This window comes from Morone saxatilis, unplaced genomic scaffold (genome assembly GCF_004916995.1).
Source record: "Morone saxatilis isolate NCDOM2014 unplaced genomic scaffold, NCSU_SB_2.0 Contig24, whole genome shotgun sequence".
Lineage (NCBI taxonomy): Eukaryota > Metazoa > Chordata > Actinopteri > Moronidae > Morone > Morone saxatilis.
Window position 1 is genome coordinate 4,798,706 of NW_023339807.1, and position 24,928 is coordinate 4,823,633.

General features: G+C 41.8%; 1 protein-coding gene across 1 annotated transcript in view; it reads right to left on the reverse strand.

Moving 5' to 3' along the window:
* zfpm2a (zinc finger protein, FOG family member 2a) overlaps positions 1-24,928 on the reverse strand; it is a 114,808-nt gene that overhangs the window by 71,645 nt on the left and 18,235 nt on the right. Inside the window, exons 2-3 of the mRNA XM_035671552.1 lie at positions 13,356-13,514; positions 6,296-6,397 (exon numbers count right to left, since the gene is read on the reverse strand). Coding sequence (XP_035527445.1) covers positions 6,296-6,397; positions 13,356-13,514 — 261 coding nt within the window. The remainder of the gene's footprint in view (positions 1-6,295; positions 6,398-13,355; positions 13,515-24,928) is intronic.

Sequence of the window (24,928 nt, forward strand, 5' to 3'; positions counted from 1 at the left end):
GGGGGGGGGGGGGGGTTTAGGAGAGATATGGTTTGGATGGGACTGAGTGCATTCCTATGGCCAAATAATAATGTGAGGACACCGAACCCAATGAAAGGAAAACAGTCATGCATATGAAACTGAGCACTATCTGAAGCAATTGCATCCAGATTTCGCAAATAAAAAAAGCCTTGCAAATTCATGCATGGAAAAGAACTACAAACCAAAGTCACTCAAATATACTCAGTATTATTTAAAAAAGGCCAAAAGAAATGAAAAATTCCACATGCGAGTAAGTTTCAGTTGAGCAATCCAGAGTTTACCCAGCATTATATCCCCTAGCAACGCTTGCACGAGTGTCTCCATGTTAATGCTAAATACACACATCAAATATTCAACCAATTACAATGATACCTCTTAGAAAAACGTGTGCAGCTACAGCGCCTGGGAGGGTAAGCATTGCAGAACAAACATATTCAGAGAGCTAAAGAAAGACACGATGGGTGTCAAGTCCCCGGGGGCAGAAACACCACCACCAGCCGCGCTTTAAGTCAGCTCCACATTTAAGCAACAGCTCTCTTCTGTATCCTTTGGACTTGTTAATGTGAAATAGTAATCACAGTAAAAAGAGGGCATTGTAAGTGGACACAAATTCAGATGAAATGTGGACAAAATGGTTGGAAGTGAATTATCTTATTAAGAGCATTCTCTGTATGCCACATCCCACGTATCCACACAAAACTAGCACTGAATATGGTGACATCTTCCTCAGATGATAAGAACAGTGATTGCATTTTGCCCTATTTTAGATTATATAACTAACAACCATGAAGTTCCTTCATAAAGCCTCTTAGTATAGCGGATCAGTGACTAAATTTGCATCAGGGCAATGCAGCATAGGAGTACAGTGATTTGTCTAATCTCTTGTTGCATATTTCATCATTATAATCACACATTGTGAATTTGTGAAAGTGCATGTGTGTGTGTGCGTGTAGCGGTGGGGGAGGGTGTTGTTTCTGCACACAGGTGATGCACATACTGTAGTTTAAGGCCTTCATCAGCCAATCTCTTAAGAAATAAATGTGTTTGGAAAAAAGGCGGACAATGTTTACACATAGCACTTTGATTGCAATTTAATTTTACATCACTCAGGGCCCGCAACTCACAGAGAAGCTGATGATGGACTTTCATCATCAGTATCAGCAATCTCAGTGTCATTCATGTTTTGTGAGACTTGTCTGAAGACTTTGAATAAACCCCTGGAGGAGCGAGATAAAACCTTCCTTTTCTGAGAGAGAATTGCCATGATGCACGTCCAAATTTCTTGATTACAAGACGAGGGGGGGAGAAAAAAAATAAAACCTTGAATGAAAGCCTGCGCTGAAAGTTTTCAGTTTGCTGATATAACAGTCAAGTGTGTCTATAAGTCTACTTAAAACGCTTAGGTATCAGTGGAGACAGCTGCGACACCCTCGTCTTATGATTCTGTCGAGACAGTACACTATCAAACCTTTCATACCGTTCCCAAGCTACATTTCCGGTGACAAAAGCTTTGCGAAAGCCTCCTGAAGGATTCATCTATATCCTAATATTTCCAATCCAATTTAACTGGAGCAGCCGGAGTGGTCTGAGCACTAGTTTACCAATCTTTGCTTTCCAAGACTCTGTGTGCTGAAGGCTTGAGGGGTTCAATCAATGGCGCTTTGATCTCGGCTGGAACCATAATTATTTAACATTGTTACAAGGATTTCTCTAATCCATCCTACCATTAAATCCCTTTTACACCCTCATCTTCTGCAGCCTAATCTGCATCTGGGTGCTCCGTTTGTCTCTCTCCCTCATTTCGGCTCGCCCCTCCTTCCTTGACGACACCCTGACTTTATAATGGACTTGGGTGCTGAGTTAGAAAATGCCTTGTTTACTGAGTGCAACCTGACTGAACTGTGCTCAAATGGACTGTCGCTGTGGAAGAATTTTAAAAGTTTTGCACTCTATTTGTACTCGAGTTTGGGTCCGTTTACTTTCAGTTCAGTCGAGGCTAAATGTTTAAAAGCTTCTAACTAGCAAAAATATGAACATTATGGACTGTTGATTATAATTAAACAGACCTGAAGGTGAATTGAATCTTATCTATAAAGACCCCATAACTTTCCACCTTTATTTTAATGTCTTCCCATTTTTCCTTCAAGAACAAGAAGTTCCTTTAGATGAACTGCGGGAATTTCAAAGTTCAGGTAACTGACGCCCAAAAGGTTTAATCCCATCTGTTTATATTGGTGATCACTTTGACTCCGAACAAAAAGGGCCCACTGTCCTTTTGCAAATATTTGCGTGTCTCTGTTTCACCACGATATAAATAGCAACACGGGCAACCGCAAACATTTGTTGAGGCACCTGCCACAGTGTTGTGGCCATCTGGTCCTCCAATTCTCCTAGCATGACATATGTGCATTAAACCTGAAATGGCTATTGTTTTTTTTTTGTTGTTTTTTTTTTTGAGACTGGAAGAAAAAGACAGATCGGCCACAGACCCTTCTGGGTTGGCTGGAGTCAAAAATGAGACTCAAGAGTTTTTACATCTGAGTGAAGCTGCGTTTTCAGCATGTGCATGTTTGATGTCTTGAAAGGGGAAAGAAGGGGTGGATAAAAATGGATATCGTTTTTAAGGTGGTGGTGGTGGGGGGGGGTTCGTTGCTTGTGCTCCGTCTGTGTCTGACCGTCAGGTAGATTCTTAGATAGCCACTCCTTCAGCTGACCCCTGCCTCGCCCTGGCCGATGCCCAGCTGGCGCTAGGAGCTGAGCAAGCCGGCCATCAGGCACAGCCAAGAGAAGAGATTTGTGGACAAGGTGATCACATGGCTTCTGTTACCTCTCTCACACTCATCTCCTCCTCTTTCTGTATCTCCTCCTTTGCAGTGTGCCTTATTTTACACATATTTGCTGCAATATCTTCGATCCTGTCACCAATGTGAATATTGGAAAGGCAGGCGAACTCAATCAGGCTTTTCGTTTCATTACTACTGATATTATTGGGGTTTCTAACTTTAAGACCAAAATAAAGATCAGTTTAATTAAAAATATAATTAATTCTTGCATGTTGTTTCTATTTTTTGCGTTTAAGGGGCACTTCCATAAAGTTGGGGGATTTACAACAAGCAGATTTTAAAAAGAATGGTGAGACAGCAGAGCCAGTGATATCGTGACTTTCTATGAAGTCTAGGTCAAGCCCCCACTAGAGCCTACATTTCCCATATTGCTGTATAATGTAATAATCAAACACATCTCTAGTTAGATCCTTCCTGCCTGTTAAATGCCTAAAATGTCCTTCAAAATCCATGCCCCCAGGTTCTTTTGAGACTTTATGTCCCTTTAATAATGTTTAATTCTGCTAAGTGTAGTTATAGAGAAAAATCCACTTTGGTAGACACTTGAGTTTTTTATGCCTGAAACCATTGTGCTAAATACATTATATGCATAGGATAGTCATGTGTACCTGCTATATTACAATAAACTCAGGTTTAGGCCAGTTATATATGTCATCCAGCCACACTTCATCATATGAGTAGTGGACAGCATAGACAGTATATACAGTTCATTTAGTTAAAGGCCAGTAGACCTCTCCTCCTGCTTCAGATATTAATTAGTTCATAAAACACATGTATGACTAAATAGCGCGCTGAAACAAATGGTATTTTATAGGCTTAACACTTTTAGTAGAAATGACAGTGATCATAATTACAGCGCTCTTAACGAACCCTGGATTTCCATGACTTTCATAAGGGGGTGTAGTTTACACGAGCAAGCCTTTAGATAAGACTGAGAACAAGTTCATTAGCAGAGTTAGCTAGCTAAAGCACACCATTCCCAATTAGCCTAGAGGAGAGCGAGTGGGAGAGAATGAGAGAGACAGAGTCAGATTCCTATCACCGCCAGTCCATGAAAATGAATAGAATAGCATGACACGCTATCTCCCAAATCAGCGGCTGATTGCGAAACATCCGTGACGAGAAATGAACACGAGACAGAAGATCAGTGTGCAGATTTGCTTAAGGACATACTTGTGGAGACGAGGGGAGAGAAAGGGAACTCGCTGGGTGTTCCACATCAGAGACCCAGCACTCTGAGCAGCACAGAAAAGGCAGCTATCAGATTAATAGTGAGTCATTCTGCACGGTTCTCTGCTGTTCCAGACAGAGAAGACAATCAGAGAACAGGGGGCAATCGTGGACAGCACTTGACATGAGTTACTAAAGTGGAGATGAAATGCGGGGACAAAAAAAAGTTCAATTAAGGGATGTAGATTGTAAAGGCTTTTGTTGTTACTCAGCAAAAGGGAAACGGTATGGAGGTGCTTCAATAGAATCACCAAAGCAGGTGGGCATGTTCCGAGTTAGCCCACCTCATTAAAAGGCTTCACTCTCTTTTTATGTAACGGCCATTACACATCCTATTCAGATGCACACGCGCAGTGATTAAAAATTATCTGTTGGTGATCATAATCACACCTGCTTAAACTTAAGCCAAAGAATAACAAAGAACTTTTGAATGCTGAACTATCTGAACATTTACAAAGAGATTAAAGGGTAGACAGTTTCAAACTAAATAAATTTGCTTTTAATCGCTTCGAACAGGAAGTCATGTCATTTCAAATGTCCCTATCTGATTGTCTGATTCCCCTCTTTATTCAAATTATAACATGCCCATCTGACTTTTCCAGCACAATGGGAAAAATTAAAAAGGGAAATGACCTTTCATGGCAGCCATGATGGGAGAGTGAATGGCATTATTATGCGCCAAGATTAATTTCTGCCCACTCTATGCTGCCCATTGACAAAACAGAGGGGCACGACTGCCTCAGTGTAAGTCACTTACTAATTGGTTGGTATATCATAGAGATGTTGAGAAAGTTACATTGGTGGCAACATGTTGATTAAAGCAGATTTTTTTTTTGTCTGTTAGTCCTGGCTTGATTGTGTACAGTCCAAATATAAAAGCGTGTTCCTTTTTTCTGCGTTGGGTGCAGCCATGTGCTAAGTGCCATTTTTCAGTTTGTAATACAGCAGAGATTAGGACACAGTGTTGAAGTCTTCAAACTGGATGTCACTTGATAACTCGGAACCTCTCAGGCTGTGGTTTAGTAAAACATGAAATGGGCATCATGTCTCACATCACCTCCTCTGCAGTTCAGCCAGCTTCACTGTATGCAAGAGACACTTTACTCCCATAAAACTCAAGTCTCCCTCCTCTCTCTCTCTCTGCTCGCCTGTCCAGCAGTGTGTTTCTGAGCCTCTAATTCTCATTCTGATGGCTAAGTAGAAGGGGGAAGGATAATTACAGTCAGTCATACATCTAGTCATGCTACATCCATCCCTCCTTTTCAAAGCAGTATTTTTAAGCTCAGCATTTTCTCGCCCAAAAGGGCCTTTTTCCGCATGTGATGCCTTCTTTTTGTCATGGCCCCCATAGTTCTGAGCTGACCCCCTCAGCCCTGTCTCCTGACTGATCACAGTGATGGTTTATTACTGTCGTCCCAGCGTTCTTATCTTTAGCCAGCAATGCTCATTTCCTTCCCCAGATTTAAATGCAAATGTGAAATTTAATGATAAATGCATTATCTGATAGGTGCGATAACACTGATTCACTGTCAGTATAAAATACACACCCCGGGGGGCTTCGAGCTAGCAAGCACAACTTGCCCAAATCCACTTTTTTCTCCCTCTCTTTCCTCTTTTTTCTCTCTCTCTCTCTTTACAAACGCATGTACCTGCAATAAATTCTTGAGGTCATTTTATGCATTAAAAGGAATCATATTTTGTGTGTTCAGCAGTGTGGGTGCAGGCTATTGCTGAGCAGTAATTGCTGTGCAACTATCTTGTTCAATGTATTATCCATTACTCACTTTGATGAAGTTACTTTTAGTAAAAGGGCAAAACAAGATTAAAAAATGTGTTGTAAACTCTTCAAAAAAGCTACATCTGCATTGCATTATAGGTTACTTTAAAAAGGGAAATGATAAACCTGTTTTTTTGTGCAAACAGTTGTTGGTAATTGAATGTACTCTGAGTGGTGGGTGTACATTCAGTGGCTTGTTATATAGCATGCAGACGTCTGACTCATTTGTCCATCTATAACTGCTATATAAGAAATAATGTTAAAACCAGTCTACACATATCCTGTTGCTCCTTTTCTGTCTAATGCCAAAACCAATACCTTATCTGAAACTATGCAACATGCATTGCAGTTTTGTTACAATAACAGTTTAGTTACGATGGCACTAACAGACAATTTAGGAAAGTGATATGATGACTTTTCTTACTTGGACCGTCCCATTCGTCTGTCCCCACGCCAGTATGCCTGGTCTTCTCGCTCTGGCTGTCCATCTCTGACTCTCCTGCTTCTCGGTTGCCATCTTCCTCTCCTGCAAGGCAGAAAAAGATTAAGTCCTATAAAGCACACAAAAAGACACAAAGTGAGCAGCACTCGATTCAAGTGTAATGCTCAGACACCTAATTTAATTAATCACTGCATTATGGACTGTGCTGCCCTTCTAAAGGGCAGATTTTTAGGACTTTGGATACTATCCCAGAAACAAATCGTGTAGTTTTATAACTCCTTCCTGTAATATTTGAGTGTGTCACAATCTGAATTCATGTGAGCCATTGTCATGGTGTGTGTTTGTGTATTCTGTATATTTGCTGTGAGCTCACCATGTCCAGCTGCATACTTTTATGTAAAAGGAGTTCCCATGAGTGCTTGCAGGAACAGGAGGAAGCCCCTTGGAACAGGAAGGAAAGCAATGTGTGGGAGAGAGGTGGCTATTTATTACTGTTTGATCTATTGTGGAGCGAGCTAGAATGTGTGTTATAGGATGTAGGGCTGATTTACAGTCTCGGGGCTCACACAGACCATGCTAAGGGATATTTGGGTATCTCTCTCCGATGTGTAAGTGCTTAAAGACCTTGTTAAACAGACTCCGCCTCTGAGCGCAGCAGTAACACTGACCGGAGCTCTTGTTGAGCACTTTTAGATGCACTTACAGTTAAAAAAAACCAACCACAACAACTATTTTTGCATGTCTACAGTAAGCACAGTTTGTGCTCAGAGTTTATAGGCACATAAATCAGTGCTTAGTAGGTGCCCCTAGTGTGGTGCTCTGAATAAATCCAATGTGGCTGACACAGTGGTTGCACAGTGTCTCTCCAAACTCGGGAAAGTAAGAGCAAACCTGCTCGGGGCATGTAGTGGTAGTTGATAGTTTGTGGAGGAACATTTCTCTCACTTTTGTCACCATATCGTCTTCATCCCTTTGATGTTTTAAACCCAATAGTGAACGGTCAAGGACAGGCCTGGATTACTACAATGGATTACTACACTTCATACACCCAACAAGGAAAAAAATGGATGGATGTGTAGATTTAAATGTGAATATATTAGGATAACAAAGACAATATACAATTAAGATGTGGCTCACACTGGATGTAATACGAATCAAATCTATCACCACATTACAGGACGGACATACACACATATTGTTGTCATATGGTTGTTTACCACATCTGTATCTGATTTTTCCCCCCACAGCTTCCAAAAAGCATTTCCGAGTGTTAGTTATCACACTTCCAGTGACAACTGCCACGGGACACACACTACTTCACTCGCACGCCGTCCGTCCTCAGTTAGGTTAATCTCCAGATCAAGCACACACACCATGCTTGTTTAGCTTTTTTTTGACATGGCTCACTTCAAAGAAGGTAGCAAACATTGCCAAAAGGATGTCAGCTTTCCGCCTCGCACTAAAAGAGGAGATGTATACGAAGAAAAAAGTGATACTGAAGGGAAGTCTGCAGAAATGTCCTACTTACAGTACATGAGGTCATTATGACCCAGTTTTGCTTATGCAAGTGTCTGCTTGGGCTGGCGATTTCTCCCTCCCCCCTGCACACTCCCTCCTTTCCCAGTATATTATCAGGGAGCCCACTCAACTAAATTCCCCCACTATTTATTGTTGGGCCCGGAGAACCTCTTTAGCATACTAGGCTCGTATTATGACGAGGATAACAAAGGCGTATATCAACAGTTCCTTCCAATGGAGCGGAGTTTAAAAAAAGCTGGCAAGATAACATTAAAGGCACTACCTTGATCTCAGGCGAACATGTTAAGCCCTGTAACGAAACGTATTGGAAGTGTTTAATTACAGCCCGGGAAATGAAGCTACAAGATGATTCCTTAATTAAGCAGTGATTAAGGATTTTCTGCCTTCTATCTAACACAGTTTGCAATGCATTTTAAACACAATCGCCCAGGCAACCTCACAGGGAACAATGTCACAGGGCTTTGATGAAGTTTCCTGCACAAATGTCACCAGTAAAAAGCAGAACAGAGGAAGAAGTGCTGCAGCAGCACTCCTTTGCTTACAGTACGGCTTGATAAAACCTGGAATACAGTGCAATACAGAGACCCATTTTTATGGCTTTAAACCAATTTTGACCTTTCTGATATAGAAATAGATTGACTGAGGTGCTCCATTTTTATTCACAGAGGTTCACTATAAGTAATAGAGACTGTGCCTTGTTTCATCATTTGAATTGAAACCCTCTGCTGTCTTATCAAGGATGACATATTGTCAATGATCATCCTCTACATTATCGCAGAGATCATAATTTACATCTGGCTTAGGTTCCTTTTTCCTGTGCAATCAAATGGAGATACTTAAGGTGGAGTGAGAGAAGGCAGAACAGAACAGAAGGGACGAGGACGGCTGGGGAGGCGAGGCGGCCTGCTGGGTGCAGGGTTGGCGGGCATGCAAGAGGAGCCAGCGAGCTGTTAAAATCAGCCCTATCGCTGCTCTATCAAAGGACAGCTCTCCAGCCAAATCGCAGTCACACGCAGCGTGCTATGCATTCAGGTCAATAAGCTTATAGGCGATTTACACACACAATTCCTGGAGCAAGGTAGCAACAAAGTCATATTGGCTTTTTCTCTCCCTTTTAGCATTGTCTCTGCCAAGAAAGCCCTTGAAAATGTCAATCTCTCATGTGCGACTTTAAGGAGCTCAGAGCGCTCTAATCCTGACCACTGAGTCTAGAGACAGGTCGCAATTTCGGCAAAATGGAGTATAAGTATTTTTAAGTCTTCATATGGGATTGCACAGTTCTATATGTTACTGAATTCTAGGCTCAATGACTTTAACCCACTGCCACTTTTCTAAACCCATCACAATCTTGCTAGTATTGGAGCTTGGCAGTGATTTCCAGAATGCAATATTAGGGGGGATGCCTGCTATTCCCCCAACAGTGGTAGTGCTAGTCAGTTGATATTGCATATTTGGTTGTTGATGCAGATTATGCTGCAACAGATAAAGTCAATTCCAGGAAGCAACCTCTTTCACCAAAGTCAAGCATAGCTGTAAGACTTCTCTGCTATCTGAAAAATAGGTTTGAATTGCATGCAATTTGTGGCAGGCAGAGCACTCCAATGGAGGGAGGCTATTAGTGAAATGCCTTGCCACTGTCTCTTTAAATGCCAATAAATTCCCATCATTACAGAATCTGGCAGTTTTCCTCCCTGTCTGCAGCCTGGGTCTTTATCTCGCTCTGCCTCAGTCTCTGAGCATGTAGATCTGGCCCAGTTAGATTGTCATACTTAACAAACATTAATGATTAATTTCCTCCACTGAGTCAAATGGGGCTAAAGGGATGACTCGATTCATCTTATCGCACCACAAATTAGCATTTCCCCATATTCTTCAGCATCAACTGTGCATTAAAATTCCACATTTACCATTCTGGGCACTGGCAGCTGTGGCGAAAGTGCCAAGGAGATCTTCCTCCTGTGTTGCTGGAGATTCTGATTACTTCTGTGTTACACAAAGAGTGGCATAATTAATTCTGCCACCTTCTGTTTGTTACTGTACGTCTCTGACCACTGCAAGTCAAATTACTCACTGAGAGGTTATTTGAAGGGTCAAGGTGGGTTTGTTATTTACTGTGTTAAGTCTTGCGTATGCAGTCCTGAGCTTTCGCTCTTCACTCACACTGTGATAAAATGTTTCTGCCTGCATTATAATTTTTGTAATTTGAGGAGAATGCGGCAGAGGAATGCAAAATGTTCACATTTGGTTGTGCTTAATGTATCATGACACATAAGCACTCACAACAGCATCAAAATCAAGTAGTTTGAGCTGAAAAAAATCATGTAATATGACTTCACTAAAAGGTGTTTCACATTGAGGAAATGAGACACATGAAATGACATGTAAATTTACTGTCAGAGCTAACTAAGGAAGTCATTTGTCATCACACGACACTTGGAACACACAAAAGGAACAGCTTGTGGCAACACCCTGTGCTGAACTTCACAGATAGCCAACAATAAAAGAGGGGGTAAAACAGCAAGGTGAAATTTCACAATTTCAGTAAAAAAAATGCCACTCAGTGTATATAAAAGAGGTATCTTTCTTACAATTATGGAGCCAGGTGTGTCAATAGAGTATAAATCTTTGCTGTGGAGTCAGCATGTTCAACTGTGGGCTCTTCACAAGCAGAGCTCCATAAATGTGAAATTGACCGAGCAGGGGAAGTTGTTTGAGGTAAGATTCTGTTTTAATCGCAGGAAAAGCCAAGGTTATTTCTTTAGATATGTAGCTTTTTTCTCACAGAGCTCTCAATAGGTAGACAGACCCCCTCTTGTTCCATGTATATTAAAACAGTGCTCCTTCTCTCTGGTGCTTTACTATTCTACCAAGCAGCCTCATTTCACACCAATGTATGTTGTAACATTATGTTGAGTGCCACTGACTAGGGATTTAGGCCTACACAATTTCCTTTATTATTGATAATATTGATGAGCTGTTCCCAACGATGTCCTATATGGTCCCAACATAATGATGAGGGGCAGAGATAGTAGGAGAATATAGTATCATCATCATCATAATCATCATCATCATCATCATCATAATAAAGTATTATCATCAAATTGTATACTATAATATAAAATATATAAAACAAGTAAAAGCACTTATTATTCAAAATGGACTTGCACTTGTCCTTTTGTTTTTATCTGCATTATACTCACAGTTTAGCATCAGTGAGATTTCTCATTTATGTTGCAAAGGCAAAGGCTGTGTGTGATAACACCATCATCTTGCAGACAACCACGAAAGCACCCAAAACCATCGAGAGCCATGACACCATTAACTAAACAGGTTATGGAGTCAAACATCACCCAATTTAGAGGTTCCCAAGCCTTAGACCAGGATGGGACGTCAAGGTGCTCCATGCACTTATCTGGGGAGTCCCTTTTCTGCAAGGGTAAGGCAAATGACTGAGTCTTTGGTGGCATTCAACTTCTTGACCTTTGCGCCTTTAAGCGGCTTTGCTACTTCACCGCACTCTGATCAAAGTTAATAAGTGCTTCATATGTTAATGAAAATTGGTACTCCTCTTTGTGTTCCTACAGCTTTTTAATACCTATTATAGACTGAAACTTTTAATGGAGGTTTTAGGTCCCCCTGACAAGCCCATTTCAGAGAGTGACTACACAGATACAAGGCTAAGCTAAGACCAGAGAGTCACTGCTCAGTGGAGGAACCTTACACGGGAGACCTTATTCTCCGGGAAGCAGCAGAAGATAAAGGCCATGGGATGAGTGGCTGCTTTAAAACCCACGTTCAAGTCCGCACAGGGCTAATTACAGCACGCCATCACATTTGAGAGGGTTTAGTTAATCAAGGGGGCTCTCTTTTTCCTCCTATAGTCGAGGAATAACACACTTAAACCATTTAATGCCGCCAGGATTGCGTCCTGTTTAATTCACAGCAGTTTCACATAAGTGGGGTAAATTTAAGCCACGCAGACATTAGTTTTAAATAGATCTAATTGAGGAAGGGATCATGGGGAAAATGGCTACACCTGATGATTGCGCACAACTTGCCACGAGGAAAAAAAGAAATTCGGATAGTACATCATTTGGGTCTTAGGAGGCAAAGGGAGACTTAGCTACTGTAAGCTTAGATAGGCAAAGTAATAAAAAAAATCTGACTAGTAAGGCTTGTGTATGACAAGGAACAGATTACCAGTGTCGCCAAAAAGTAGTATTTGACATATGGAATTGCTATTTAGTGTTGACTTTATTCATAAACATGGAAAGAAGATTTGAGGCCCAATTCCATCACCCTCTACTTTTATCCAAAACAATGGTAATATCAAACAGCTCTGACAAGGTTCTTTGAAGATTTTCAGAAGTTGTACTTTTTTTTCCAGCTGTAGCCACCAATGTGTACTGCACCATCTATTTCATAGCTACTGGGTTATTACAAGAACATACATTTCACTTTGAAGTTTGTGTAAGGACACATTACGAAGGAGACAAAGGGTAAACCAAACGTGGCGTCGCTGGTAATTGCAATTTCCGAACAATTGTGCCGTTCAACTTTTCCCGGAGAACAAAAGGAAAACATTATTGATACGATTACCGGGGCATAGCCTACCTGAAACATGAAAGATTTATTTTCCTTCAATAATGTAATCCCACAAGGCACATCAGTTTAGAAGTGTGAAGAAATAATTCTAAACAATTTTCCCTTTGAAAGGAAAAGGAAGAGGCAGACATTCAAAGCATTGGTTCTTCATTAAAAAGTCAAATTTATGGCATCCGTGCGCCAGTAAGAGTGGGGACACCTGGGGTAGTGAAAGCCACGCGACCGGGGGGTAGGAAGAGGGTGGGGGTGTGGGAGTTAGGGGGGAGGGAGGCGGGACAAGTCTGTCATCTTCACACTGTAACCTGGAGCAGACCACAAATTAGCTCCTGTGATGGCAAGGTGTGACCGAAATGAAACAAACATACAAAGAAGCAATCTAATTGAATTGGAGTTCAAAGAGGACTCGGGCGCATTTGGCGATGCTAAGGCGCTTTATAGTGCTGGACCTCCGAGCAGTAGCAGGTGCTGCTGAGTGTTCACAGAGCTTTAGCACCGGCTCAAAGGGAAGTGCTACGCTCTCCAGTGCATTGGTGTACCGTAGCACACCTTCACAGCACTATCACAGAGGGAGAGCCAATGTTGCCGATGCCATCGCTCTCTCAGATCAAACCACTGCTCTTGGGTGGATGGCTGGGATCAAATATCAAAATGGATAGTTTCAACTGTAGGCAGTGATGCGGGAGGAATTCTCACACGGACACAAGTTCTGCCAGGTTTGATTTGAACATGTTGAGGAATTTTATTAGACGCCATTGGCAGGAGTTTAACTTATTTTTAATGGTTGGCACAAGGGTGGCTTAACATATTGTCTCAGATTAGGTATTAAAAGGAACACTGTACACTGCTTGTGGAGAACTGCTTTGAAAGTTTTGGTTTAGAATAAGTAAATCATCCTGACCTTTGTTGCAGAAGTACTCCATGTCTTCACAGCTCATGTTCTCAGCCTCGAACTCGGTGGAAAAGTTCTCCTCCACCGAGAACTCGTCTTTGGCCAAGAGCTCATTCTCCTCGGAGACGCACTCCTCCTCCTCTTCCTCCAGGCCATCCTCCAGAGGACCTGAGGGAGCACACACACAGACACACACAAACACACACACAAGGGAGATGTTCAGCAGTTTCATCACATCCTTCAGGCTCCTAAGAAAAAAAAAAACTTCCTCCTCTCTTTGTTTCTTTTGTCGAGTTACTACGAATGCAGATGCAACTCAAAGAGTAGCACAGCACTGTACTGTCTACACGCTCCATGTTCAGACTTTCAGTATAGACACAGATAAGGCTACGTCAATAATGAATATTATTTTACCATAATATTTCACAAAGGCCCCTCCATTTTAGCTATTGAAAAAGCCCTCAGAGACTGTGCGCTTTCTGAAAAACAAGGCGACATGCAGCCAAGGTGAGCGTTGATTTTAATCCTGCTACCTGCAAAACAAAACCGCACACAGACGGAGGGAGGAGGGAAAAAAAAGTTCCTTTTCAGACTTTTCATACAGGCATCAGCATGGGAGGAGGAAAGAAAATACTTTTATTAATTTGTTAGCCTTATCACAGGGTACAATGTTGATTTTCCATTTACATTCCATGCCTCCGGGTAATACACTAGTGCAATCTTAAAGGAGACACTTTTCCGTGTGATTAATGTTTTCCCCCCTCTGTGCAATATTATTTCTTTAAATCTAAATGATTTCAGAGTTTTGCTTGTAGCTGTACATCTCTTTTGGTATTTGCATATTACCATTTTGCTTCAATCAAGGGCGTTGATGGAATTACTGTACTGCTACCTGAATTGTATTAGTCCTGAAAAACATCTCACCCAGCATTTGAATATTATTAAGATAATGTTCATCTTGCACACCTCTCCTTCCAAACCAAAACATGTCTGCAGTGTCTGCACATGAATTACCATAGCATAGAAGTGATGGAACACTTCAAGTTTAAGGTTAGTTTATATTTGAAATAACACACTCCAAGCGAGAAACCTGCATCATTTTCATAAAGAAAAAATAAATCTCCCTTTCGAGCTGTGTTTAAACTGAATAATCATATCAGAAGTGCTACCATTGCTGCCTGCTAGATGTGGATGCTGTTTCCTTCTCTGCCTGTCACACATGAGCTATGTTGCAGCCTCTTGTGCATCATCCCAGAGCTCAAACAGAGTGCACTGATATCCTCTCGACACCTTTCAACGTGTTTGTTCTATTGTAGCAAGAGTGAGCCCCTCAGCTTTAATAAAGCAATAATTTCAGTTCAGAAAGTGGGGCTGGTGTGCCTCTCCTGTTCCTCTTTCTTCCTGCACCGAGCCTCATAAAAGACCCCCCTGATGTCCACAAACTGCTTGCTCTTTTCATTAGTCTTATAAATTACTCCTTTGTAGAGGCCTACATCTGCAGGAGCCCCGGACATGAAAAGAATTAGCGCACAGATCTCTAATAGACACTGCGGAGGCAGAGTGCTGCTTTTAAATTAGGATACAGTTTTATGATCTTATCTGATGCCTTCTGCTGATTCGCTGAGGAGTGAAGTGAGGCGTGAAGTGACTCGATGAGTCTACCATCGCTTAAGATGATACTGAGAGATAAATATCGCAGTATCAAGGCGAGATTGTATGACTGGCGTTAAAAGCTCCTGCCAAGGCAATTGAAGACAGTGTGAAAGAAAGCGGGGAAATACATTTCTATACACACACTCTGTACACATTCCATTACACAGCTGAATAAGAACTGTGTGTACAACTAAACGATTCTTCCTCTGTTGCCGGCAAATACAGCAGCACTATTGCACCATAGAAAATAGACCTACAGTGTTGTGCGATAATAAGGGTAAAGGGAGATTAAAGATAAACTTCATGGTCAATAAGACACAAAGATTAGGTGGATAAGATGAGATAGAATTGAGGTTTAATAGACTCAGAATAAGGGCATCTCACTTCCCCACTCTAACAGATAGTAACTAAATGGAGCATTTTCAAACTGATAGAGATACCGGAGTCCTTACTGAATATGGAAAAATGAAATACTCCACCCAGTCAGAGACATTAAAGGGGGTCTGATGGCTACTTCTTGGAGACTGCGTTGATTACCAAAGTTTGTGCGCATTCTCACATGTTTAGTTTATTATACAGTATTCATTGCATGGAGAGACCTGAAATTATTTCAGAGACAGCAATGATAAGAATAATGACTTTCTAAACGACTAGCACCACACTCCTAACTCATTTTCTGATAGTGGCGTTCCTGCTATATTTAGTTGTGTACTGTTTAAAATCCTGTCACATTCACTGTGTGACCCACGCTTGTTGGTGCATTTCTATAGGGTCTGCTGACGAATTGGGCCGGAGGAATGTCTGCTGCTTCACCCTCTTATCAAGCCTCCTCTGGAGTTCAGATGGCCAATGACACCGCGGGGAGAGTGTCCGCATTTCACGTCGCCACAGAAAACAACACTGTTTTAAAATGCTGCAAAGTCTGCTCTTTACAACAGACACACAAATCTGTAATGGGGATTTATAATGAGAGGTGATCTTTGAATTAAGCTCACAGAAGACTGCTTTGGAAACTTGCTTGGAAATCTTTTGGAATGTTATGTGGTGTCTTTTACTTATTGCATCTGTCTTGTCCTTGCAATATAATCTAGATACCCTGCTTTGCTCCATGTGGGTGCCTCAAATTATTCTACTGAAAAAAGGCAAGTCACCATTAAATGGCGGCTCTTTTGAAGTTTGAAGCTTTCAAAACATCTATCAGTTACATTTCTAAAACCCAGTTTGTTAAATCTGAAATCAGTGACTTTCAAAATAACACAGAAACAAAATACTTTAGTGTTGAGTTCATTAGCCAATAAACAGTTTTTTTATATTTGATTGATCAGAATAATGGCATTTATACAGCAGAGATGCCAAACATTGAATGATTTCAGCCTCTTAAGTGTCATTATTCACTGCGTTTCTCTGTTTTTATCTTTGGCTTTGAAGATTTGAAGATGTTGGCTTGTGCCTTAGAAACTTTTTTAGGCATTTTTCACTTAATTTGCCCATTACTGAATGGATGGGTCCCAAGTTGGAACCCCAAAGGAACCCAAATAAATCTGAGGCGGTCATATGATGATAAGGTTATAAAAAATAGTCAGTAAATAATGAATAGAAATGTTACACACAATTATTTTCCATGTTTAAAAAATCAATATTTTTCTTGTGAAATTCTAGATACTTTAACCATTTCAGGCCTCTAAAAGTTCTTCAGATGAAACACATTTGATTCAAATGCAATAGCCCATAACCTGTGATGAGTCTGAAGAGGCTTCATTTTAAGGGGTCCAGGGGAGACCACTCAACCAAACAATGAATCAATTAATCATGGAAACTAATCATTAGAATAAATAAGAGAATGATTATTAGTGTCAGTCCCACAATATTCATCTTTACCCTTACGTCTGACAGCTGTTCTGTTCAGACTTTTAAGTGCTAATTCATGAGCTTTACTTTCTAGAGAAAGGCTTGGTTTGCTAAAATCACCCCAGCACAAAGACTCATATCTGCTCAATTCTAAGAGGATGTTTCAGGAAACTGCACCCTGCCTGAACTTCCTCTCAATCAGGGTCAGTGTCCAGGTATCCCTGCACCCCCATAGCCCTGTCATCCACACCCTCCGCCCTGAACTGTATCATCCGCATTCATCAGACTCTTCCTCTGCCGACTAGAGAGAGAAATCTCAGCCCCTGTTCAAACAGTCATGCAGCAGGAGCAGCAGGCAGGAGCAGCCAATGCTAATAGAGACATTGGTAGCTGAATGCAGGCTTGATCACAGTGGCTCTTTTGTTCATGGCATGGCCTCTGTCTGATAGGGATCGGCCATGCGGAGTGGAGCTCCGGAGAGGGATATGGTAATGCCCCCACTGAGTCTATAAAATGGGGTGATACTCTGAGACCATATGATGGACAGAGGATTAATGAGTCACAGAGGAAGGGGAGCAGGGAAGAGAGGAGTACGGACAGAGGTGGTGGAATAAGCATATCTTTCAGGAAAACACTGTGTACATGAGTCTGTGCCTCAGTGGACTAAAACAGAAAATGGAAAAAACCATGTGCCTCGGAAACTCAGAACTTAAAAAAAAAGAAGAGCTCTAAACAAATATGTGTGTATGTGCAAAACTGTACGAGTGACTGCTAATTTCATGGCATGCTTTTTCAGCCGTCCGCAATGTGGGGAGCTTGTGGCCGGGCTGTGATAGCGATACCTCACATTATCAGCAGGCTCCACAGTGTGATGTGTGGATCACAAACCCAGCCTCCTCTATAGCTCCCTAATTAGAGGTGAGGTAATTGAATCTGACAGAACAAAGCGGCAGATCTCTATAAGCATGGAAATCATTTTTGCTCCCACCTATACAGTTTTTCATCCAAAAGGTCCATTGAAAATGTGTCCAAGCTGGCCTGGGGATAAAACGTAGCACCTGAGACTAAACATGAATGCATAATGCAGCCCTAAAATCCAACAGGGCCATGCAGCCCAACCCCTGCCAACTCCGCTCCCTGTGACTGGCCCTTTGTGCCAACACTGATACTGGGCCTTCCTCAATTCCAGGTGAACACACACGCACACACTCTGCAAGACTCTTCAAACTTCTGCGTGGGAGGAAATATAGAAATATGGACTTTGTCTCAAGTTGCAAGTAGCCGTACGCTGTGAGCCAGGTAGGCTTAGATACACATTCATGTGTTTACCTCCACAGCTGGAGGAAAAAAAGCGGGTAAACACTCGCTCTCTGACAGCAAAGTGTGAGAATAGAAAAAAACAATTTTGTCTCATCTTGCACGAAGGGTTGGGGAGGCTGAGAGAGAGGAGACAGAGAAGGAGGAGAAAGTGGAGAGAGGCAAGGAGAGACTGGGGGCCATACTCTCTCCTCAGCTCTAATGACCTTTGGGAAGCAGAGGGCTCCCTCAGCCTTGGAGGAGACTTAGTGTATATGTTACAGGGCTCAAGCCTCTAATTTAATCCTTGATCACTGTAATGAAATAGATACCATTTACGCAACTCCTAATAGCTTAATATGCTACAGGAACCCTCAAAGGAATTTTTCATTTCCAACATCTTTTTTCATACTGCGTAAATGTTACAAAAAAAGAAGCCTTTTTCCAAGTTGTACACTGTGATCAAACTAAATGTGGAGCTAATGCTGTAACACAAGTCAAGTTTTGTATATTGTCTGTGAATGGCTGCTTGTGTGTAAGTGTGTGTGCACGCGCTGGGAGGAGGGACGCGTGGAACAGCTTCAGTGGAGACTGATGTGTTCTCAGAGCTGCAGTCTGTGACCAAGAATAAGCGATGGTATTGTTTAACTTGATTTTCCGGTTGCTAAGCAATGTAATTCTCGTGATTAGAAATGGCTGCCTTCCTAAATTCGGGCACTTACAATCAACAGTCAACAAACTGCTCGAGAACTCAGCACCAACGCTCGTCTGGAAATTGCGGTGAAAAGGAGGGAGGGTTGATCTGGGGNNGGGGGGGGGGGTGAATAAATGTATTCACATCCTTGAAAAACACACATATAAAAATACACACACTTCTGCGAGCCTGCAGCGCTGGAGATGACAAGGCGTCTAAATGCAATCGGATGACATCATGCATTTAGATTGCCCACTAAGTTTACATTACTGTACATTTATGCTTCATGCAATAGAGAGACACACCCAGCGGCTGGGAAAAAGTATCACTGTCAATATCTCCAAATTCCTTGCGAGAGTATTGCCCAGATGCAGAATAATCTTACGTCTTTAAGACAGAGATTTATTTTTGTTCACATTTCTCAAAAAAAAAACACAATCCTACTCGAGTATCTTATTCCAATCAGACACAACGTTGGATCCCAGCATGTTTGCAGAGTTGCTAAGTTCTGTGTTGTTGCGCCCAGTGTTTCTGTCTGGACTGTTGAAGGGGAATAACACGCTCTTACTTCTTTATCCAATGAATTTGAATTGGAATGGCATGAAAACATGCTGGCATTTGACTATGCCATTAAAATGCTGGAGGCACCTCTGAGCGTGCCCGAGGGCTTCAGCAGATGCCAGCCAGTTTCTCTGTGGAGTTAGCTGGGTCCTGCTTCACTCTACTGCCTCTACTTGCCTCTCTAGAGTTTACAGAGACACACACGTCCAAGTGGACACTGGTGCAACGTTTGGTCCATAAAAGTCACAAAGCTAGTCCGCCAACTAATATGGGCTTAGCTAATGCCTCTCTCACAGGGTAACATTTGCTTTGCGGGGGCGACGAACAGATTAAAATGCTGTTAAAATGGCCAGCCTGCTGTATTTAAGCATCCTCAAGTCCTTCCTGTTACACACTTCGCTTGTCCTCTGGCTGAATGATTTATTGGTGTCATTCTGTTACTTATAAGGAAATAAAAGTTAACCATGTGCCTGTACACCGGATGTGACAGCTGAAACAAAGCAGGTAAAATATGTGTGGTCTTAATTACTGGTTTATAAGCGAGCTTTTCACTAGAACGTTCACTTTTAATGAAGCCATTGACTGAGGCTCCTCCAGGGAGCTATCATGGTTAAGTGGGGGCATCCATCTTCAGCCATTGGCTCGTCTGCAGACAAGTGGAGGCTCTGTCTACAGCACGCTCACTTCATATTGGCTCACTTTATCTCCACTAAGTAAAGTCTGTTGGAAGGTGCTAACACTGGCAAAGAAAATACTTTTCTTCAGCAGCTCTGATGAGACCGAGGGAGTTTTCATTCTGTAGTGGCACAGAGACACTTCACTGTGCCTTAAGTGCTTAATAAGATGCCGCTGTTTAACCTGAAAAGCATCGTATTCATAACATTTAGCGGCCCAAGAGTCTCCAGGGGCTGAAATAGCAATACTGTCATTGCTAAAACTGCCTGTGCAACAATTAGCTTTTCGCCGAGCGTCATTTCAAAGAATTTAATGGGAAGCCTTCAGAAAAAGAAAAATGATTACTGTATCAAATAATGTAGATAAAACAATATTTTCCCATCAAGGAATTTCTATGAAATGGATATATCTAAGATGTCAATTTCATCCCAGTATTATTAAGGATGGGGGGTTCCTTTTGCAATAAATTCTTCATTAATTCAATTCTAATTTTCCTCTGGTTCCTATTTCTACTATTGATAGTTCCACTTCTTAATACCTCGGATAAGGGGGAGAAAATCATTGCAATAACTCAGTGGAGACTGCGAGCAGCAGATAGGATCTAAATATTACCAATGCCAAAAGAAGTGTGAAGTCTGATGAACATTTCAAAAGAACAATTCTTTATGGATCAGCTAAATCTTTTCCACTTTTTAATTAAAAGTAAAGAAAATAGAAGTTAATTATCCTGTAAAGATTAGCTGGTGGGCATCTTTCTGTAAATTAGTTCTAATTAAAAGGAAATTGTCAAATGACATTCAAAGCACTGTCCTTTAAAACACAGACCGAGATGGGCTTTTTTTTTTCCTCCTCCCCCTCGTCAGCCTCCCTCCTAATTCTTGATCTGGCCATGTGAAGCTTCTTGCTGGAAGATTAGGATTCTGCCAGTGCTTCAGACAGCACACACACACACACACACTCTGCTCCCAGGATAGAAGGCCTCTAGCACACTGTGAAATACTGCTGCATCAATGGGGAGGTAGTGGCTGCTGAAGATAAATACTCCTCATTGATAAATGATTGCACTGATTAGCTGCTTAGAATCAGGCTTAAACTGTTACATGAAGCTGGTATTGGCTTTATATGAAATATCTGATATTGGTCGTGTGCTCCAATCCAGTGTTAAAATGTCCAGAAAACTTGCAGTTGTATTTATTAACCTTACCGATTTGGTCATACATTTGTAAAGTTTCACATACTATTGAACATATAGGATGGCTTGTGACAATAAACAGTTGTATTACTCTTCTTTTAGCTCTTTTACTTAAAAATACTTTTACTTCAAAGATGTTAACTGAAAAAGAAAATCTGTGTCATATGGTTCTATTTAATGACATTATAAATATTACTATGTTATTAGTAATAACACTTAAAATATATATTTTGGGCCTCAAACTAATGATTATTATCATTAATGCCAAATCTGCTGAAATATTTTCTCAATTAGTCTTTTGTAAAAATAATTTTTAAAAAAGTCCATCAAGTTCCCTGAGTCTACCAAGTAAAAGCGGCATATTCTCATATTTTAGACTCCCTAGAACTAAAGAGTGTTTTTTGTTTGAGAACCGACCTAATACGATTAACCAATTATCAAATTAGTTACATTAATTTTATGTCTATTGACCAATCGATCAACAGACTAATTGTTTCAGCTCCAATGTCATTATCAGTCTCCATTGTTATCAAAGCCCAACTTGTCTGATACTTTCCTGCCACCAAAACAAAAGAGCACAGACACACTGCGTGAACACACACAGTACTTAAGCAAACCTCCACAATCATCACTTCACAAATAAATGATGAATCAGACTGCCTTCCTATGTGTGTACTGTAGCTTTCATCTGATTTCATGTGGATTTCATCATTCATTGTCTGAGCTCGGCTGTTGCTGCCATCCACTCGCGTTGTCTCAAACCAGATTCCAGCAGTGTAGTCCGACAGAAGCGAGAGGAAAACAGTGCTGAAGCCCCTCCATCTGCTCTGGCTAATGATGATGCTCTCCCTGGCCTGGAGCAGAACTGTGTGAGGGAGATTTACACCCATAATACCCCTGGGGCTCCGGAGCTGCACCGCGCTCCAAAACACCGTCACTCCATCACTTCCTATATGATAGCTGCAGAGCAGGTAACAATGGACCAGCAACAATGTCTTTTTGTATTACTGACAAGTGCCTTATTTGGTTGACATAACCTGCCTCGGTGTCTGAGGAGTGCCACTAAGCACACAGGAAAATGGATGACAGCTACACCATTGAGACATTGTGCAGTTGTAACAATCATACCAGACTATGTTTTTAAAAAATACCCAGCAGTGTGTGTGATATGAGGCGAGCGAGAGCAGCGGTGACTGAGGGAGAGGTGGCTGTCTTTGCGATGCACTAATTGGAATGATGGCAGGAGGGGAAATCAGGAATCACAGTGAGCTAAACTGAACAGAGCTGCCTTTTTCCATTTGGACTATTATAAAGGTTTATAAGTTGTAATTGCCCTTCAATTTGGGAGCTTTAGACCCACTATAAAGCTCTGTGTGGGACTAGCCTTGACATCTATCTCCTAAAACAAGTGAGTTAAATGGTGAGAGGCAGAAAGAGAGACTATGTGCATGTGTGTGTGTGTTCGTGTGTGTCAGAGAGAGAGACTGCAGGGGGAGATGTAGAGAGCTCCACTCCTCAGGGATTGAGTGTTCACACGCAGTAAATGGAAGTGGCACAGCTCTGACCTTTGAGCCGCAGCATGCGAGTAAAGTGAAGGCGCTGTCAAAATATTGCTTCAGAAATGACAATCCACCTCGCCAGTCCCAAGTCTTGACATGGCAGGCAAGTGGAGAGCCGTAACCTGCTGATCCCGACATTACAAATGAGGGGATTATCATGACAACAAACCACAGCTCGACACATTGCATACCCTAAAGATATTCTGGCATTGCCCCTTATTATCAGCAATGTCCCACACAGATAGCCGGCGATGACACCCAAAAACGTAAGGAAAGGGAGTCGTTATGTGTCAGAATCCGATATAAATTTTCAAATCAGGCTTTGCAAAATAACTACTAGCATCAACTTTGCTGTTATAATATTACACTTACAGTTTCTGAACTTGGGATTTGGCAGTAGAGCAGCTTCTTAGCATCTTCATTTACACCCGTGTAATACTCAAGTCCACAGAGAATAACTCAATCGTAAAGAATACCAAAATATCACAAGCAAATTACTAGTGCACTGAGAGGAAGCTTGGGAGGAACAAAGACGGGCAGCCATAATTATATCTTGGCGTGTATAGCATGTCAATGGGCCACCTTCGTTCTGCAGGGCATTCCCCTGGGCCCCTCAGGCATCAAAATGATGTCCAAATTATTTTGTGCTCTATTGCAGCATGGCGCGATTATCATATTTACTGGTGGTGCATTATGACAACATTGATGTTTACACCTGTCTCTGTGAGAAGGCAAGGTTTACACTCTGTAATTTAGCAAATGTACAGTATGCATATGAGCTTGTTGGCAGGGATTTAAATTAGGTCAGAAATGGAATACATCAATAGCAACCCATATGTGCATCTTTCTTTTTCCTTTTTTCTCCCTCCCCTCCCCAGCCTTCTTTGCTCAGAAGCTTGGCGATGAAGCAGCTTGACGACTGCAGAAGTGTGATATGTGCAAATCACATTTGCAGATGAGCTTGAAACTCCCTTTTAATATTCAGATATCAGACATCCTGCACTGAGAAGCCCGCTAAGACGCGATTCGGAGGGAAAAAAGCAAGATCCGCGTCATTAAGGGAATCGTTAGAGGCTCGGTTTACATTTTACATATTTCACAAAAAATGTACAACCAAGTAAAAACATCACCAGTTATCTGTGATAACAATGCAAATTTTTGTCAGAGAGCGCATGGAGATTCTGTCAAAATCCAAAGTCGCTCAGGTCTTTCTTTTCTTTTTTTTCCTCTCTCTGGCTTAACACCCTCAGCTTATTGGCGCTTTGATTTCTTTCATATTTTTTTTCCCAAGAAGTCACACAGGCTTGTGGAGTCAAAGACGGCGAAAGGTATGTTTGCCACGAGGCACGGGAACACGTGTCCCCGTAGCCTGCCAATAGCTCATCAAACACACAGGCCTGTGGATGGACACAAGCCCGGCTGGCGTTTAGGACGTCTAAACAGCATCCGCTCTGCCACCAAACCACCACTGACTCCTGTTTACCTGCTTCAGTCAGAGCTGCAAAGAACATCCCCCCCTGTTTCCTGGCCATTTTCTGAACATAAACGCATCGCAATGACAGCACCACCACCACAAGGTTGCATTTTACCTTTTCATATACCTGCTTCCTTTGTGGTGTACAGTAGAGCTCTAACAATAATTCTGCTGCTTTACAGCCTCAACTTTTTCATTGGATGACAGAATGTAGCCCCTGCAATTTCCCCCCTACCTCCTTCATTTCCCCGTGTCTTAGCCCCGCACCAAATTTGTCTCTGTGCCATTTTAATTACAGCCAAGGCAATCTTTATGGTGGTATTCTGCGAGAACACCAATCTGCAAAAAAGGTGATAAGTAGACCCGCCACCCAGCTTTGGTATCAGTAATAAACAGACACTTAATTGAATAATTTGACCTAAGAGGCTGATCCTGGGAAGTAGCATGTTGGAAAAATTATTTTGAATATTGAAGACAGTTCAGTGTTTTGCATGACGCCTGCAGTAGGAGAACACACAGTGGATTTGGCTGGTTGCCCGCCAACTCGCCAATGTGGGCCATGGTGAGTCTTTACGGAACAGATAAGTGAGCCTTTGGTATCCTGGAAGCAAGATGTGTGTGTGTGTGTGT